The sequence below is a fragment of the Poecilia mexicana genome, unplaced genomic scaffold, assembly GCF_051168715.1.
Source record: "Poecilia mexicana isolate PSO_F unplaced genomic scaffold, ASM5116871v1 scaffold_2, whole genome shotgun sequence".
Classification (NCBI taxonomy): Eukaryota; Metazoa; Chordata; class Actinopteri; order Cyprinodontiformes; family Poeciliidae; genus Poecilia; species Poecilia mexicana.
The window spans coordinates 22,273,798-22,291,783 of record NW_028263371.1 but is presented as its reverse complement, the minus strand read 5'-3'; the positions used below and the strand labels follow the sequence as shown (position 1 = coordinate 22,291,783).

General features: G+C 43.3%; 2 protein-coding genes across 2 annotated transcripts; one reads left to right on the top strand and one right to left on the bottom strand.

Moving 5' to 3' along the window:
* The first annotated feature begins 1,532 nt into the window (after positions 1-1,532).
* sh3yl1 (SH3 and SYLF domain containing 1) lies at positions 1,533-8,975 on the top strand. The gene is made up of 12 exons (XM_015011743.2): positions 1,533-1,692; positions 4,036-4,143; positions 4,213-4,326; positions 4,604-4,668; positions 4,741-4,853; positions 6,322-6,450; positions 6,514-6,658; positions 6,742-6,817; positions 6,899-6,952; positions 7,690-7,722; positions 8,068-8,097; positions 8,250-8,975. Coding segments are annotated over exons 1-12 (1,086 nt in total). The 5' UTR covers positions 1,533-1,691; the 3' UTR covers positions 8,468-8,975.
* Positions 8,976-9,237: 262 nt separating this feature from the next.
* Positions 9,238-16,393, bottom strand: LOC106932832 (solute carrier family 22 member 13). Its single transcript, XM_015011738.2, has 10 exons — positions 16,304-16,393; positions 12,754-12,851; positions 12,528-12,682; positions 11,929-12,097; positions 11,754-11,856; positions 11,546-11,679; positions 10,209-10,420; positions 9,921-10,029; positions 9,601-9,852; positions 9,238-9,531 (listed from the first exon to the last, which is right to left on the bottom strand). The coding sequence occupies exons 2-10, from the start codon at positions 12,801-12,803 to the stop codon at positions 9,447-9,449; spliced, it is 1,269 nt and encodes a 422-aa protein (XP_014867224.2). The 5' UTR covers positions 12,804-12,851; positions 16,304-16,393; the 3' UTR covers positions 9,238-9,446.
* Between the last annotated feature and the right edge of the window lie 1,593 nt (positions 16,394-17,986).

Below are 17,986 nucleotides of genomic sequence, written 5' to 3'. Positions count from 1 at the left end.
CGGAGTGTAGGAGATCCATTAGTGAGGGGTTCTGGTTCTGGACGGGTCTGGGAGTTTGGGTGGCCTCACGCTGGGAAACTGATGGCTGCAGTCAGGCTGCTGTTTATCCTGCAGGCTATTTAAAGAGGACGACCCGTGGAAAATCATAAAAACATGAGGAGATGTTTGGAAAAAAGCTCACAGATCTTTTAATTTATACTCAGATTGAAAAAAATGGCTCATGAAATATTACAAATCTCTTTCATCATCTGGTTTTAAAATGAACAAACTAACAAAAAGTTTGATTTGTTTCTGAATCAAAATGAAAACGTGTTGATTTTTCTCCTCTTCAGTCGGATCGCTGAAGGTGGCGCCCCGCCTCACTGAGGACATCTGCTGGCGGAATATGAGAATGCAGCTCAGATATTTAGGATTTTAAAACCAGAAATCCAGCCTCCCTGTTGAACATCTAACAACCAAAATATTCACTGACCCTGAGGAAAAAGTCCATGGTTCAAAACGGAAATGTATAAATTGTACAAATACAATAAGTAATTTAAAAAAATTGGATCATAAGATTAGTTTCCACACTGATTAAAGCTGAAATGCAGATTTTATCATAAATAAAGCTAAAAAAAAAAAAAAAAAAAAGTTTTGGGTGTAATTTTAGCGAATTTTTAAGAAATGTTGCTAAAATTTTCCCCCAAAATTTGGAAATGAATGCAGATAAAAACAAAGACAGATAAAAGGTTGTTAGAGTGCTTTATATAAATAAAAGAAACGTCACTTCCTTTTGTCTCCTCAGGAATCTTTGTTGATATTTAGATTTGTTTTATTATGTACTAAAAAATGTTTTGGGAAATTTAAGTGAAATACTTTACTGCAATTGATTTCATACCAGTGTTTATTTTTATACAAATAACAGTCTCTGTAATTTGTATAAACTTTTTAGACTGTAGTTGGCTTCTTCTTATCATTATTATTATTATTATTATTATTATTATTATTATTATTATTATTATTATTATTATTATTATTGGTGATAGTAATAGCAGTTGTAGTATTAGACATCATTTTTATATTACAGTTACATTTCTGATTTTAATGTATAATAATGCAAACACTTTTAACAAACAAATCAGTATTTAAAAAAACAAAAAACTAACTAGTAACTAGTTACATTTATTTGGGTAACTTTTTGGACTAAATGACTGAAATACGTTTGACACTCCAGAGATAACTTTTTGCCCAAATATTTTTTACTCTCTTTTGAGTGATTTCTTGCTCATCTACTTTTAAGTAGTTTTACTCTAACTGGAGTATTTGGCTTCTCCACCTTTGATTATATTTTCATTTCCACCAAATATAAATAAACAAATGGCCAAGGTCAGGCTCGATTAGCCCGAGAGACAAAACGCAGGGCAAACAGGTATGGTGTCACGTGAACGCGCGACGTAGGTACGCAGACGTAAGAACGGGAACGCGCCCAGCTGACTGAACAACACGAGCACCCGCACGTCAACCTGTCCGTCCGAGCTGTGTCTGTCTCTTTAAGGACAGCCTCCACCTGTCCAGGTACGTCCGCTGCGTTGACGTAACGTAACCGTGAGCATTGCGCAGCTTCCGGCCATCAGGTGAGGCGAAAGAGAAAAGAGGAGGCACCCGGTCAGCTCACCTGTCGGCAGGTAAACAGCCACAGAGGAAGAAAGAAAAGTAAGTTAAAGGAGAAACTTTCTACTTCTGGTTTGTTTTTGTCCTACTTCCTGAATTCTCCGGGTTCTGGAGGAAACAGGAAGTTCAGGACCGGTCTGGTGGTTCCGTGTTGTGGGTCAGGTAGCTCAGTGAGCTGGTGATCAACCGCAGGTCCGTGGCCCTTTAAATGGGCTCAGGACAAACCAAAGGAAACCAAACAAAGAACAGATTTAAAGCTGGTTATGTTCTGCCTGGCAACAGCAGAGTCTGACTAAATTTAATGGTTTAGTTTCTAATATTTAGATTTCTGACATTTTAATATTTCAGCTGCTTCGAGGAATTAGGCACAATTTTCTTTGGTTTTTTTGTGTCTATTTTAAATCTCACCAAAAATAATAAAATAAACATAAGAACCAGAGAGCAGTACATGATCAATTAGGTGAGTCATTTCTCTCAGAAACTGAAGCCTGGTTTTACGGGTTGGTGCAGTTCAGTATGCATCGGCCACTTCACTTTCTCAATTGTAAATGTGGATCACCGAACCGACCTGCTTCAGTTCAGGATCCACAGAACAATGGTCTGGTCTGGTCTGGTTATAAAGACTGTCTGTTTATTGGGGACAGAAAAATGTCTCAGCTTGAGACAAGGACAAGGCATGCTAACATGTCACGTTTTTCGCATCAGCATGACGCTAACTTAAGCATTTGGATTTAATCTGCCTTTGCAGAGAGTCTAAAGATGATTTACACCTGATAGTCCAGGAAACTTGGTTCGATTGGGGAACAAAAACTACATTTGTTCCAGTTCCAGCTGCTGCGCTTTTCTTTAGAGTAACCTGTTCCCCTCCTGGCCTGTCGGGGCGCTGCACCAAGAAACAACCCAGAAACCTCTGAAGAAGACACTGAGCGCACTTTCCTTCTTTGCCGAATGGAAACAAAAATGGAGTAGCATCAGATTTCAGCAGTTATTTTGTTGTTGGTAAAAGACTACAAGCTATTTCTCCTGCTAGCGCTAGGCTAGCATGTTTGTTTTGGTTGCATTTACCCAGAATCCCCTGTGCTGTAGTCCACTTCCTGCTTTTGGAGCCGTCTCTTAGCATTCAACCGAACCAGAGTTCACATTCACACCTCCACAACCAAACCAGATTTATAGTGTCGCAGGATTTTTCTGTGGGAGCAGATCCTGAACCTGGATCAGAACCAGAGTTCAACCAAGCAGAACCAAGCCAAACCGTACTGAAGACCACCAGAACCTTCTAAGACTGATAAAAAGCTTAAAGCCCTCATCATCTTCAGCTCTGCCTCCAGAAGGGAACTCTGGTTCTTGCTTACTGAAAACACAAACCCAATAATGATTTCCTGAGTCCTAGTCGACCAAAACAATCCAGAAACATAAACAAAACAAAGCCGACCAGAACACCAAAGTGTTCTCATTTTAACAGGGGGAGTTTTTTATTTCAGTTCTTTTCATTTTGACCCGTCGGGTTTCAGCGGGGGGTTCTGCTGCGTCACCGGGTCAGGAATGTGCTGCTGCAGCAGATCAGACCGGCGAGCCGCTCTCTGGGTTCTGCTGCGCTGCAGAAGGATTCACACCGCTCAAACTGGGACTTTATGTGAAAGGAGAACATTCGGTGGTGAATAACTGCGAAGAGAAGGACGAGGATTTAAGCATTTTTACAAATGAAAATCTGAAAAGTGCGGTGTGCAGGTGCATTCCCTGGTTAAAGAAGCGACTGTGGTAGATTTGAACATTTACAAGATTGGATGGAGAACATCTGGGAACATCAAGTTTCAGATCTTTCCACAGATTAGTTGTTTTTAGGTCTGAACTTTGACTAGGCCCTTGTATCTCTGACTGGGTGTTCCTGGTGGTCATCCTGCTGGAAGGAGAACCTCAGGTCTTAGGTCTTCCAGCTCCATCCATCTTCTAATCAACTTTAACCGGCTCCAACACAGCATGATGCTGCCACTGGCTGATCTTACTCTGGTGACGCGTTCAGGGAGATGAGCAGTGTTGGTTTTTCTCTTCACATGGAGCCCCGACTTATATGTGAATATATCGCACTAACATTCATTAGTGCCATGATTTTTAATGCTTTATCATGTGAAAAAACTTATTCATGTGTGATTTTTAATTCCATTTCTTATTTAATAGAAATGTTACGATTGTGAAATAGTTTTTTTTTTGTAGACATTGGCACAATAGCAAAATTTTATGCACATTTGAAGCGGAAACACAGCTACAATAACTGGCTGAATACATATGGAAGCCAGACTTTTCAGATTTCTTCACATTTTGCCGGCTTTAGTTCCAGAGTTCACTGGATGAGGTGAAAATGTCCCGTCTCCGTTGTTCTCTCTGCAGTGAATCCCATCCCTTCCAATCTGAGGTCAGAGGCCAAGAAAGCTGCCAAGATCCTGAGAGAGTTCACTCAGATCTCCAACAGGGCTGGACCGGACAAACTCATCCCCGGTACAGACCGTCCCTGATGCGGCTCGCCGCCTGCAGGTTCCGGCTCATCATTGTGTTTCTGTGTTTCAGCTCATATCATAGCCAAGGCCGAAGGTTTGGCCATCATCTCGGTCATCAAGGCGGGCTTCATGGTCACCGCCAGAGGAGGCAGCGGCGTCGTCATAGCCAGACTCGCCGACAGGCGTAAGTCCTCAGTCCATCGTCATTTTGTATCGTCCTCTTGACGCCATCGTCTAGTCTTTGCGGCGGTCATAGTGTCTCTCGTTGACCCTTGTCTCGTTCTGGACGGGTCTTCTTCTTCATCTTCTGTTGCATCGCCTCCTTTGTTTTGTGGGTTTCCTTATTCAGTAGTTCTTCTCCGCATCAGAAGCAGATATTTTTCATGAGCAGCTCTGTAACGATGAAGGCGGGCGTCACCTGGATTGGTTGCGCTGGTCGTAACGATCTGTTCTTGGTCCAGGTTGGTCAGCGCCGTCGGCCATCGGCATAGCGGGCCTCGGCGGAGGCTTTGAGCTCGGTGTGGAGGTACGTCAGACTAACATCAGCCCTCTATGTGTTGATGGTGAATGGTCCCTGAAGGCAGCGTATTGTGTTCAGGTGTCAGACCTGGTGATCATCCTGAACCAACGGAGAGCGATTGAAGCATTCACGAAGGGCGGCAACCTGACGCTGGGTGGGAACTGCACCGTTGCCGTGGGACCCATGGGCAGGTGAGATCCTGCCTCCCTCACTCCATCTGTCTGCTGGTTAATTGGCTCTAATATTTACGGTTGATCATAAATTGTGTCTTTCCCTTTAATAAGCTGCCAGTTGTTGACAGTTTGTGTTTCCAGGCCTGAACCTGGAACAAACAGAATCAACATCAGCAGCTGTGGTTGATTCAAGAGGCTTTGATTTGTGACAGTCGGGTAAATTTAGAACGAGGTCAGCCTTGCCTCAGGGCGGCTCGACAAGTTTCACCTGGAAGTTTTGGTTGGGGTGCGTTTGTGGGCGTGGCCTGGAGACTGACTCACCAGCTGCAGACACAAATAAACTAGACCTCATTTAATTAACTGCTTTTAAAGTTTCTGATTATAATGTAACTCTGAATTGTACAGCATAAAAAAGCTGTTTGGGTTGTTTTTCAATACAGTTGCGTACCAGCTGAGGTGGGCGGAGTCATCTTAGCGGGCGTCTCCAGAGCAACTTATCAGATTCCTAAAGAGCTACGCAGCCAGAGACTTCATACCTTCAACTCCAGTCATGAAAGGTTGAACCAAATGGCTGAAACTCCTCCTCGGTGTTCAGTCTTCAGAGTCCTGCTGATGATCTGATCATTTGACTCGTGTGTGTTGAAGCAGAAACGCATCTAAATGCTACAGGACACCAAACCCTGGAGGAATTAAGTTATCTTATCAGTGACCAACCAATCAGTCTTCTGACGTGTTTTCAGCTTGAAAATGCAAAGGAGGTTCTAAAAGAGGGGTAGGTACCGTGTGGAAAACCACCCTGAGTACTTGACATTCGTGAAAAATTACCTCATAACATTCAGGACATTGAGGACTGACTCTGGACATCAAATCATCAAAGACTGAGGCTTCACCTGAACAACTAGAATGGTCTAGATCAGATAATGTTTGTGTTAGAATGGTCTAGTCAAAGAACAACTGGGAGGAACTTCTAGATTCACAGAAGTTTTGACTTTTTGATTCCAAAGTGTTTAAGCCCTCTCATCGTTTCCCTTCCATCTCTCCTAGGTATTTTGGTTGATTTACAGCCCAGTTGTTGTCTTGAATTGCTTGAGGAGAACAAGCTGTGGCGATCCCAGTCTAACCATGTCCTCTCTCCAGTGGGAGATCTGGTTCTGTCTTCTGTCCCATCCTATGGGACATTCCAGAAACTTCTTCCTCAGGAACACCTCCAGACGGTTTCCTTACCAGGAATTTCATGACAGCTGGACTTCTTCTTTTCATTCAAAAGCCTTGAATCAGATGAGAATCGTCTTCTAGAAACAAGAGAAGTCGTCCAGTTGTCTTCTATTTAGGCACTTTGGTTGTTCTGGATGATAGAGACTCTAAACTAGCTTACCAGATGTCCAAACCATCTTAACTCCAGGAGTTAAACCGAATGTTTACTTTGATCCGGCTCTCTCCGGTCCGGTTCGTCCCCTCATGGTTTATTTTGGGTTCTGTATTTCAGGAACCTGGAGGCGGACGTCGCCCTGCGCAGCACTGCGGCCGTCTTCACCTACTGCAGGTCCAGAGGGCTGTTTGCAGGGATTTCTCTGGAGGGGTCTTACCTGATTGAACGCAAAGACACCAACCGCAAGTATGCAGAGCCGCCACTGGAGGCGCCAGCGTGTTTCCTTCATAACGTAACTTTCGCCTGCAGGTTCTACTGTCAAGACATCCGAGCCTCGCGTATCCTAAATGGAGACGTTGAGCCTCCGACGGAGTTCTACGACCTTTACCACATCCTGGACGTGTACACAGAGGCCTACACCACCGACTGGACCAGCAAGAACCTGGTGGCCAGGGTAATGGTCCTGCTGGTCCTTCCTGTCCTATTTGTCTCTCCTTGTCCCTTTGGGATTGAACTGTTATGTGTTTGTGTCTGCAGTCGGTTCCTCCATCCAGACCTCCAGCTCCATCCCAGAAGAAAGCACAGAGCAGCTACCGGCAGCCGAATAACAGCGGTGAGCCCCTCAGCGTGCCCCACCTGTTTCTGATCGCATCTGTGCTTCCTGTTTCATCTCAGTGTTTCTGTGTTTGAGCAGAGAGGAAGGACAGACTCTACCCCAGTGCCTCCGTCTACAAGTCGGACACGTCCAGTGAGTCGTTGCTTCAGCTTTAAGGAGATCAGAACCACAATTAATGCATATTAAATTAAAAACAGCTAAATTATGTGATTTTAGTGATTATAAAAATCCTAGTTTTGTCATTAGGGATGATATTTGAAGACTATGGGAATAATCTTACGCATGTTGATTACGTTTAAGTTTGATTTGGACTTTTGTGGAGGAGAATCAGATGTTATTTGTTATAAATGGTTTGAGTCGTTTCAGGCAGTGGCTCCCTCTAGTGTTTACAACACAGTCCTGCAGTCAGTGTCCTAACCTGTAAATCGGGTTAACGGTGGAGAAAATCAGATTCTTTTAATTAAAACATTGAATATTTAGGTTATAGTTACACAGATAAAAAAATCCAACATGTAATTATTACTTTTTTTTATTTGTGTTTTCTAGTATGAGCCTGATAAATACTGGCCTCCACAGATTTAAGTCGTTTAAAACTAAATAAACAAATAATATGCTGTTAGTCTTAAAGTCTGGATTTTATCATTTTTCTGTTTCCTAAAACGTTTCAGTTTCCTTTAACTTAAAAAAAATTGTATTTGTTTATTTTACCTCCATTGATTTGGAATCTCAACATTACATTTTAATTTTACCTAAACTATACATTGAAATGTTTTTTAAAACATAAATAAATAAATCCAGGTCAAGAATTTAAGAAAAACAGAGTAAAACTGTTATTTGTATTCTGACTTCCTGTTTATCTTCCGTTTCAGCTCAGTTTGCGTCCCGTGACCCTCCGCGCTACGGTACGAAAATTCACACTTTTACACATGAATTTGGTTTAATTTTAAGAATCAAGCTAGAAAAGATAGTTTAGTTTGGATGTTTCTGTTTTTATGTTTATGCATCACCTTCAATTTTGTAGTTTAATGTTTTTGAATAAAACATTGTGCCACTACACCAGTGAAATTTAAGAGTTAGTCTTGAGGAATAGTAAAATCACAATTTTTGGACAAAATGTTTCTCCTTCTCCACAAATCTAAATGTAATAAATTCTAAACATTTCTCTCATTTTTTGCTGACATTTGTCTCCTGATTTTATCGTTGTATTTGTAAAACTGATTTGTTTCTTGATGTTTTTACTTTTGCAGATCAGTTTGACCCCGAACCGCCGAGTTATGGTAAGAATAATATTTTATATTTGAAATCACAAATTTTTTAAATATTTAAAACTTTATAAAATTGACTTTTTGTATTCATATATCAAAATGATTTTTAAAATTATAATTAAAGGTATTGTAGGAAAATAAATGTCCAAATTTATTTTTTATAGATGAAGGCTCGTCGTCGGCATCAGGGGGTGGAGCTACTGGCTCTATGGTCGTCACGGCGACCCACCCGTTTACAGGACAGCAGCCCGGCGACCTGAGCTTCGTCCCTGGCGACCGGATTACCGTCATCACCAAGACGGATTCCCAGTACGACTGGTGGGAAGGACAACTGGACAACGGCCGTGTCGGGATTTTTCCAGCCAATTTCGTGACGTACTGACGTCGCCCCCTGGCGGTAGGATCGATGAAATGACAAGTGGATCGAGTCGACGGGACGAAAGCTGCAGGCTCTGATTATCTGATGAAGGATTTTTTTTAAATCAGAAGGCGCATGAATGCGGTTTTTATCTTCACTCGACTAAAAGGGATTCAATATTTTAGGGATTTGGCTCATAAAATACAAAAGTTAATATAATTAGTGGAGTTGTGGGGATTTTCTTTAACGTTTCACCTGGATTGGTTTCAGTTTAACACCAGCTGCAAGTTTTACTTTAAATATTAAATTTAAGTAAAGTTCATGGTTTTCTTTGTTGGGTAACTTTCATTAATTTCATGTTGATCTTTTTTACGACAGTTGAGGGCAAGTATTTCCTGTTTTCCCCTTCAAAATAAGGGTTTGGTTTAGATTTCTGTCTGTTACAGCAGCTATGAAGACTTTTATATAAGCTCAAACCGTTATGATGGTGTTGGTCTCATTGAGAGCTTTGAATAAATATTTTTTAAACAGATTAATTTTTACTGATTCTGTCCGTCTTGTTTGATAAATGCTTCAAAAACTTGAATCAGTTAGAAACCAGCAAATACAATTTACTATTGCTGGTTAACTTGGTTCAAAATGAAATAATCTGGTAATATACTTTTACATTAACAGCAATGAGAAGAATCAAAGCTCACACAACCTAAAGACGTGATTTTATGTTTTGGCCAGTTGGGGGCGCTGTTTAACTGGTTTTACTCGCTTCACCTGTTTAAAGTTGATTGCCAGGAGACTTTTTTTCATATTTGACTCAGTTTATTTTCAGTGGTTAAAAACAATAAATTCATTTAAAAAATAAAAACTCAAACAAACAAAAACTAACAGTTCTTCCTTCCACTCCTCTGAGATTAACCGAACCATCGGAACCACAGTCCAGTCCAAAACAAAATCCAAATGGACTTCTGGAGTTCTGCTCTGTTTTGGCTCTTTGGTCGTGTGAAAGTTAAAGAAACGGCGTGTTCGGTGTCTGGATGTCGACTTTCTCTGGCAGGACCAGCTCCGTCCTGGGCTGGCTGCTCACCGGCTTCCTGTTCAACAAATAACAGGCTGAGAGTCCAAACCCGCCACTGTTTCTTTAAACCTGGAGCTGTTCTCACCTTGGCTTCCAGAGGGCGCCCATGCTGGCAGGCTGGTTCTTGGGCTGCCTGTTGCAGTCCTCCAGGGAGTCGGGAAGCGGCGCCCCGCTGGTCTCTGGCAGCAGCAGGCACAGGCTGCAGCCCACGATTGGTCCGCTGCTGTACACGATCATGGCAGCCAATGAGATCGCTCCAGACGGGCTGGGCGGGACGAAGGTGGTGACCAGGCAACCGAGCCGGTATGAAAGGTTGACCAGGGAGATGCAGCGCTGCCTGGATGAGAGCAGCCACCTGTTAGCCTGTATGAAGCTAACACAGACCAGTGAAGGTTGTCTCAGTACCTGACCCCCGTGGGAAACAACTCGATGCAGTACAGGACAGAGATGAAGGTGGCAGCCAGGATGCAGAGTTTCCCCAGCAGAGCCAGACTCATGACCAGCGCCGGCGTTCCTGCATGCACAGGAAACATCTGTGATACCGGTCCAGTAGCCCGTCCAGAAGCCAAACCGGTTCTGGTTCTGTAACCTCAAGGTAAACACAGAACAACCTGCAGACGCCAACTAGCTACAAGTCCAAACAATGTCTAAAATGTTTGCATGGCTTCACATCAGAAAGGGCAACTCTCTCACCGTCGTATCTGGACAGCAGTAATGATACCAAGCAGGCGGTTCCGCTCAGGAACAGGGCCAACATGGAGATCGGCCGGCGCCCGATCCGGATCAACGGGACCAGCAGACAGGGAGCCTCCGATAGGCCGGAGAAGAACTGGGCGGCGTAAACGCCAACGCCAAATGAGCCGATGTTCAGGCAAATCCCGTAGTAGGTCAGAGCCGTGGCAGCGCTGCAGGACGAGAGGATTAACTGGAGTTACTGCTTCTCACATCAAAACCCATCGATCCAGACGGCTTGGCTGAAATGGTAAAGGAGCCTGAACTGGGCCAGGTTCTAGGACTTACACAGAGCATGAACAGCAGCACAGAGAATCAGATTTTGAACACGGGACGTGACAACGATAAAAGTTTAACATTTTTCAACCGTCTTGTGTGGCGTCGCTAAACTACAGTCAATACATTTCAAATGCATGAATTTCCTGGTGGCTCTGCTAGAGGAGGGCAAGCGATTGACGCCTCGTCACGATACTTCTGCAGGAAACGACTGGGCAGGGAGCGACGCCGCCTCCTGTAAGACTTAGTCTGTGCAAACCCTGGTGTAGAAGAAACGGGGCTGTCCGCCCAGCTAGCTCATCAGACTTCCTGGTGTCCAATCAGGATGCATGACTATGAAATCTCAACATTCTGCAGACAACATATGCACAATACTCCCCAACGCCTGGGCACCGTAATATTGACCATTTTTCAGCAGTATGAGGCCGGTGTTTATCTGTTATTGTCCTTTTCAGACAACTCTGGACTTTAGCTGATTGACATGAGTCAATGCTGATCAGAAAATCAATCGGGGAAAGGCGTCTGCTTTGTGTTTTCTTTACCAGTGTTTGTTGCCACTAACTGGACCAGGTTCTGGGGGTTTTAACCTCTGAACGGACATCCCACTGTTGTATGGCTGAACCCTGTGGAGCCCAAAAGACTTTGAGTTTTCAGAATAACAAGTGTGTCTGTTTTTCCAACTAAACACCAGTTATCTGCAGAATGAAGGAACCCAGCTTCAGTTAGCCTATCATCTTCTTTCAGCAGGTTTGGACCTTCTGTCGTGTCTCGGTTTGTCTTTCTGTGGCTCCGTGTTCCTCTCCACCTCTAAGTACCAGTTAATGATAACATCTGTTACGTAACTGAAGTGTGGCATGAAGGCAGCAGATCTGGGAGTTTGGAGTTGTTGTTTGATGGTTCTGAGATATTTAGACAAGGAGGAGTCAAAGTTCTCAGATGATATAATCCTTATTACTCATTACCTTATGAAACTTTATTAAAACTAAACTTCCTGTGTACCTGTTGAACGGTGTGTGCTGTACCTCAGGTAGCTCATGATGAACAGCCGCAGGAGGATAGTCGGGTGCCTCAGGTGTGTGATGTCACTGGGGGCGTGGCCTCCAGCCATCTGAGCTTCAGAGGCTTTGTGCAGGTCGGACCAGGCCGAGTCCAGCAGCTGGACGGGAACACAGGGACTCAGCCTTACAGAACCAGGAACATGCCAGAAGTTTTACCACCAGATAGTTTTACCAGGTCCAAACACTTCTGATCTGCAGGGCTGTTGTTACGGTAACCGTCCAGAACATCCTTTCTCCTCTGTAACAACAGCCAGCGAGGAGATTCTGGGATGGCTCTGCAGACGAGAAAGGAAACCATGAGAGAGTTCCCGATGAGCGGGCCGGACGGACGGCGCAGGCGGGCGTACAGGTAGAGCGGCAGGCAGACGATCTGCGGCAGGGCCAGCAGCAGGTGCAGGTGCGTCCAGCTGGGGCTCAGCCAGGCCAGCGGGGCTCCGCCCATCGTCCCCAGGCTGAAGCAGAACGGCAGGAAGGCCGGCGGCCAGAGCCGAGCGGCCGGCAGGGTCCACTCCACCGCTGCCCGACAAAAACACAGCAGGGACACCGACTCAGCAACGTGTGGATACCGAGGAGTCGGCCCGGTCAGCAGGGCTCCGTCTGCTACCAGTGAGTCCACTCAGATCCAATACGTTACTGACTGCTGCAGCACAAACTGTTCTGATCACATAAACCCAGCAGAACTCCAACATCTGAAGGCAGAAACTGTTAGTGTCACGTCCAGAGGTAGAGAACGCATAATGAGTTTCAAGCCTGCATGGTGTGGAAGGGAGTTGGTTGTACGATTTGGAGTCTGTGCTAACTCACATCTACTAAATATCCTTTAAGGAGCAACTGATCTAAGTAATCTGTCTTTCTTTCTATTTATTCTGTAAATGAACCAGTACATCTTCACTGAATAATCGGTGAACCATCTGAGAAGAGGATGCTGCAGAGTGACGGTTGTTACCGAGGCTGAAGGCGCAGATGTTGATGCAGCAGCAGCAAACGGCGGTCAGGCAGCGGATGGCGAGGAAGAGGAGCGGCTGAGGAAACACGGCGGGCACCAGGCCGCAGAAGGCCTGGATGCAGGCGCAAGCTAGCAGCACCGGGCGCTTCCCGTACCTGCAGAGGAAACCCCGACCGGGTCAGCAAAACTCCACCTCCTACAGGTGTGAGTGTGTGTGAGTGTCTACCTGTCTGAAATGGCTCCGCCCACCAGGGATCCGAGCAGCAGTCCCACCATGTAGACCGTCTGACCATAAGACAGCCAGTCTGTCCAACCGCACACTGACTGACACATGTGGACATCCAGAGGAGACAGATGCGTTACTGATCAGTGACTGATGAAACCAAGCGGAAAAAAGCTAACGTTTGTCCATGACGTATCGAAAACACCATTTTAAAAATGTCTTAAACATTCCTCTTGATCCAATTTTAACTGCTCAGTATTTTGAGCGGTGGTGTCAGCCACGGCTTCATTCAGTTACTCTGCTGCCATCGCTAAAACTACAAACAAACTACAATTCTAAAACGGCGAAGAAAATTGACGTCATCGTTCACAACTTTCCCTTCTGTTCACCGATTGGCCCGGGTGAAATTCAACCGGAGAAATTGAGGTCAATAGGAGAAATCTTTAATACACACTGGAAAACAGATGGACTTCAGCCATGGTTGATTTCACCGGAAGGGTTGCCACTTTTTGACAGTACAGAGCCCGATAAGGGTGAATGAACTGAAAAAGCCACAACCCGACTGTGGAACAGGTTCTGAAAGCATCTGCTGAAACCCTGATGGTGTTAGAGTGAGATATTTAACAAGAAATGACATCAGCGATGGTGCTGATCAGATGAAACCAGCAGGAAATAATAGTTTGCTTCTAGTAATCAGTTATTTCCTTTTAAATAGCATCTTCTTGGTATGAATAAAGATGCTAAATCTGTTTTGTATTATATCAGTGATTCTTGAGAATAGGGACAAAATGGGTTTTAATTTTCCCATATTTTTTTTAATTATTTCTCAACCTTATGTATGCAAATATGACAAATAATATTTAGAAAATATGAAGATGCTAAGGTACAGGCTCCCAGTTGCGAATTTTTTTTAAAAAATTACATATTTAATCGACCTGACCCAAAACTTTGTCATCACCATCTGACAAAAATAAATCTAAAATGATTTTTAAAATACCCCATTAGTGATATTTTTACTCAATTTACAGACAAATGCTTCTCAAGAAATAAAATAAATATTATTTAAAACAAAAAACAAGAAAAAGTCCATCTGACGGAGTTCACACAGAACTGAAGGTGGTGACAAACTAGTGAGTAAAATGAAAAACTTGGTACATGTGAAGTAATGCAATTCATGTAAAATACATTAAAATGAATTAATTGCACAATTAAGTGAGATTTGACAACAATTTCACTGAAAGAGTCAGAAAAACTCTGACGGAGTTGACATCTGACGGAGTTGACGAAATGCCAAACTACCTCAATTTATATGATGTTATTCTGAAGGAGGCCATATTGTAGCTCGTCAGGTCCATGAAATCTTTACAGTTTACCAAAATTAAGCTTTTATTTCGCAAAATTTCATCAAAGTTTTGTAAATTGTCAGTTATGGAGTTGACACATCATGGTTGTGACAAACAACTTAGGAATAAAACAGAAGAAAAAACTAAAGAATAACTTAAGCTAACCGGAGCTAACTAGCCCTCCTAGCAAAGGAAGAGAAAAGACAACGTCATGGGGTCCTCAGAAGTTCTGGTGCCCCCCAATAATGCCTGATTTTTTTTACATTCTTTTCATTTCTGACGGTGTTGACAAAACCTAAGGACAAATTTCAACGGAGTTGGAAAATATCTAAAAATTATTTTTAATTCAATTTATCGATACTTTTATAATTATTTATATGACTACTTATACTTAATTGTCATAATATATAATTTTAGTATTTCTTTAATTGTTTTAAACTATAAGAATGTGTTGAGTTCTGCTCCTGGACAAGGGCTTTTACAGGCATCATCCACCGACTACAATGTTTAAAATAAAAAAATATTCAGCAAAAAAAAGAAAAATATACATTGTTGTGCTCACATGACCCAGGTTAGTTTAGTTAGATATTTGAAAAAAATATATTTTGTGTATATTTTATTCAAATTTCATGCTTTATCCATAGGACCTGTTTTGTCCCTATTCTCAAGAATCACTGATATATCACAGATGTATATTTGGATGACAATCGTGATTTAACAATAAAAGGTAGAGTGTAAAGTTGCAGAGGCTCTAAACTGAGCTGTAATAGAGCTGCTTAGAGTTCCTAGAAGCACAGTATTGCCCCACACATGACCTGCAGATGACCCGGGACGGCCCACGTGTGGGTCCGCAGCCTCCTGCCAACTGTCAGGAACAGCAGGATCCAAAATGTTCAGACTTGATTTTAACAGCCGCATGTTGCACATTAACAGAGTGGACACCATCAGTTATGCAATCCACATGTGTGATAAATTAATCCCTCCACTAAACCAGCTGTCGAAACTCCCTCGTGTCAAAAAGAGACTATAGTTACGTTGTTTGTGCATAATAAAAATGAAGTATTTAGGAGTTTTCTTTAATAAAACAGTCAGTAACAGGCAGGAGTAACTGCGTGGACATAAACACGTGTTTAAAGTGTAAACGTTATCAGAAAAACAACAGAAGTTTCCAACGGGCTCTTTGCACCTCAGCTTCCGCGTTCGGGGTAAAGCGGCTGGATTGTTTCCGATCCAATACAAATATCATTTACATTAGGTGCTTGCAGGGCTTGGCCAAGGTTTGTACATCGATCCGAAGCCCCAACAAGTCAGCTGGAGAAAGGTTTTAAGATGTTCGCCTCGTTATACATTCACTGACACGAAGGTGAGTTTTACTTAAACTTTGTGGCTAACATTAACGTTAGCTTATGCTAGTAGGCAATATTCTCGGACATTGTTCTTGTAAAATGTGCTATTTAAGTATCTAAACATTCTAACGGACAATGTATTTATCTTATTTTCAAGTATATTATGTGTGTTTATTGTCGTTAGTGTCACAGACTAACGGGGAGGTTACGGTTCGGGCTTTTTACTTCCGAAGCCTGACGAAGCACAACAAGCCTCATAGCTTAACAGTAGCGCAGCTCTGGTGTCAGAGATCTGGTTCAGCTGTTCAGGTTCAAAGTTGCTGCTTTTAGAAAAATATGACCGTGTTGCTTCATGTCTCCGTGTTATTTCGTTTTATTACCTTTGCATGTTTCTTGTGAAGAGCTCAGATAGGACGGTGTTTACAGCAGTATGTACATGCGGATCAGTCGCTCGGCTGTCTGGCTCTGGTCTGCTCTCTCGTTCCCATAAACTCTTTCAGGCTGAATATAGAAGTGATTCCATGGAAATAACTCAGGGAGGCTCCTTTATTTACCATCCGTATCCCCGGTAGTTTTAGGCTGATCCGGAGTGAAGTGAAGGCTGCAAACTTTGCTGTGCGGCGTTAGCTGGTAGCGACAGATATTTACAAACCATCTTCTTAATTCAGGATCGCTTGGAAATTAACGAAAACTTAAAAGCCCATTATATTAGGGAGACAACAATGTTAATAGTATTGTTTTTTTGCATCTGAAATACAACTTAGTCTTTTCTACCAGTCATGGTAACTCAAAGCGGAAAAAAGTGAGCCGCATTAGCTCCTGGAGATGTGACGTCAACGCCTTAGGTGCAAAGAGCCCACTCACATGTAGCTGGGATTTATCCGTCCTCCAATCAGCGATCAGCTCCGAAACTTCCCCGTGCTGCGATTGGTTGTTGTCTGCGCTGGGCGGAACCGTTCCGAGCCACGACGAGGACGCTTCAGTACCGTTGTCATGGCGACAAGTTCTGTCAGCGATAGGGGCTGTAAAAATGTCTAGAAAGAAAAGGAAAGGCGTGAAAAAGAAGAGGAGGGCGAGCCGCCAATGGGCTCTTTGCACCTCAGCTTCCGCGTTCGGGGTAAAGCGGCTCGATTGTTTCCGATCTATTGAAAATGGCCTTTTACAATAGGTGCTTTCAGGGCTTGGCCAAGGTTTGTACATCGATCCGAAGCCCCAACAAGTCAGCTGAAAGGTTTTAAGATGTTCGCCTCGTTATACATTCACTGATACGAAGGTGAGTTTTACTTAAACTTTGTGGCTAACATTAACGTGAGCTTATGCTAGTAGGCAATATTCTCGGACATTGTTCTTGTAAAATGTGCTATTTAAGTATCTAAACATTCTAACGGACAATGTATTTATCTTATTTTCAAGTATATTATGTGTGTTTATTGTCGTTAGTGTCACAGACTAATGGTTCGGGCTTTTTACTTCCGAAGCCTGACGAAGCACAACAAGCCTCATAGCTTAACAGTAGCGCAGCTCTGGTGTCGGAGATCTGGTTCAGCTGTTCAGGTTCAAAGTTGTTGCTTTTAAAAAAACATGACCGTGTTGCTTCATGTCTCCGTGTTATTTCGTTTTATTACCTTTGCATGTTTCTTGTTCAGAGCTCAGATAGGACGGTGTTTACAGCGGTATGTACAGGCGGATCAGTTGCTCGGCTGTCTGGCTCTGGTCTGCTCTCTCGTTCCCATAAACTCTTTCAGGCTGAATATAGAAGTGATTCCATGGAAATAACTCAGGGAGGCTCCTTTTTTTATCATCCGTATCCCCGGTAGTTTTAGGCTGATCCGGAGTGAAGTGAAGGCTGCAAACTTTGCTGTGTTAGCTGGTAGCGACAGATATTTACAAGCCATCTTCTTAATTCAGGATCGTTTGGAAATTAACGAAAACTTAAAAGCCCATTATATTAGGAAGACAACAATGTTAATAGTATTGTTTTTTTGCATCTGAAATACGACTTAGTCTTTTCTACCAGTCATGGTAACTCAAAGCGGAAAAACGTGAGCCGCATTAGCTCCTGGAGATGTGACGTCAACGCCTTAGGTGCAAAGAGCCCATAGACGGACAGCTGGAGCGGGGACATGGCGGCGGTTCCGCTGGACCGGTCCAGGTCAGGTCCGGGTCAGGCCCGGCTGGTTCTTGTCGGAGTTGGGAGAAGTTTCAGGAGCTGCTCATGTTGCTGCTGAACGGTACTGTGAGCAGCTGCTGCTGTCACTGCGGGGGCAGTTACTGAGCCCAGCAGGCGGGTCGGATTCACGGCCAGCCTTCTTTCCCGCTTATGGTCCAGCAGTGGAGCGCTGTGTGTAACACCGCCACCTGGTGGTCGGGGCTGCGCACTGCACAGGGAGGACCAGGAGATCAGATATATGGAGGGCCAACAAGGACAAAATGTAATAAACACATCATTAAATCATTAATTAAATATATATAAAAAATAAGTTTTTATTTTTAAAATTTTAATAGAAAATTAATTTATTCAATTATTCATTAAAATGCAAACTTATA

Coding starts and splice junctions, on each gene's coding strand:
- sh3yl1 (XM_015011743.2), top strand. Junction 4,144..4,212: donor ACCGGACAAACTCATCCCCG/GTACAGACCGTC, acceptor TCTGTGTTTCAG/CTCATATCATAGCCAAGGCC. Junction 8,098..8,249: donor CCCCGAACCGCCGAGTTATG/GTAAGAATAATA, acceptor TATTTTTTATAG/ATGAAGGCTCGTCGTCGGCA.
- LOC106932832 (XM_015011738.2), bottom strand. CDS start 12,803: ATGGTGGGACTGCTGCTCGGATCCCTGGTGGGCGGAGCCATTTCAGAC. Junction 11,680..11,753: donor ATCAGAAGTGTTTGGACCTG/GTAAAACTATCT, acceptor GTTCCCGTCCAG/CTGCTGGACTCGGCCTGGTC. Junction 9,532..9,600: donor GGCGCCCTCTGGAAGCCAAG/GTGAGAACAGCT, acceptor TTTGTTGAACAG/GAAGCCGGTGAGCAGCCAGC.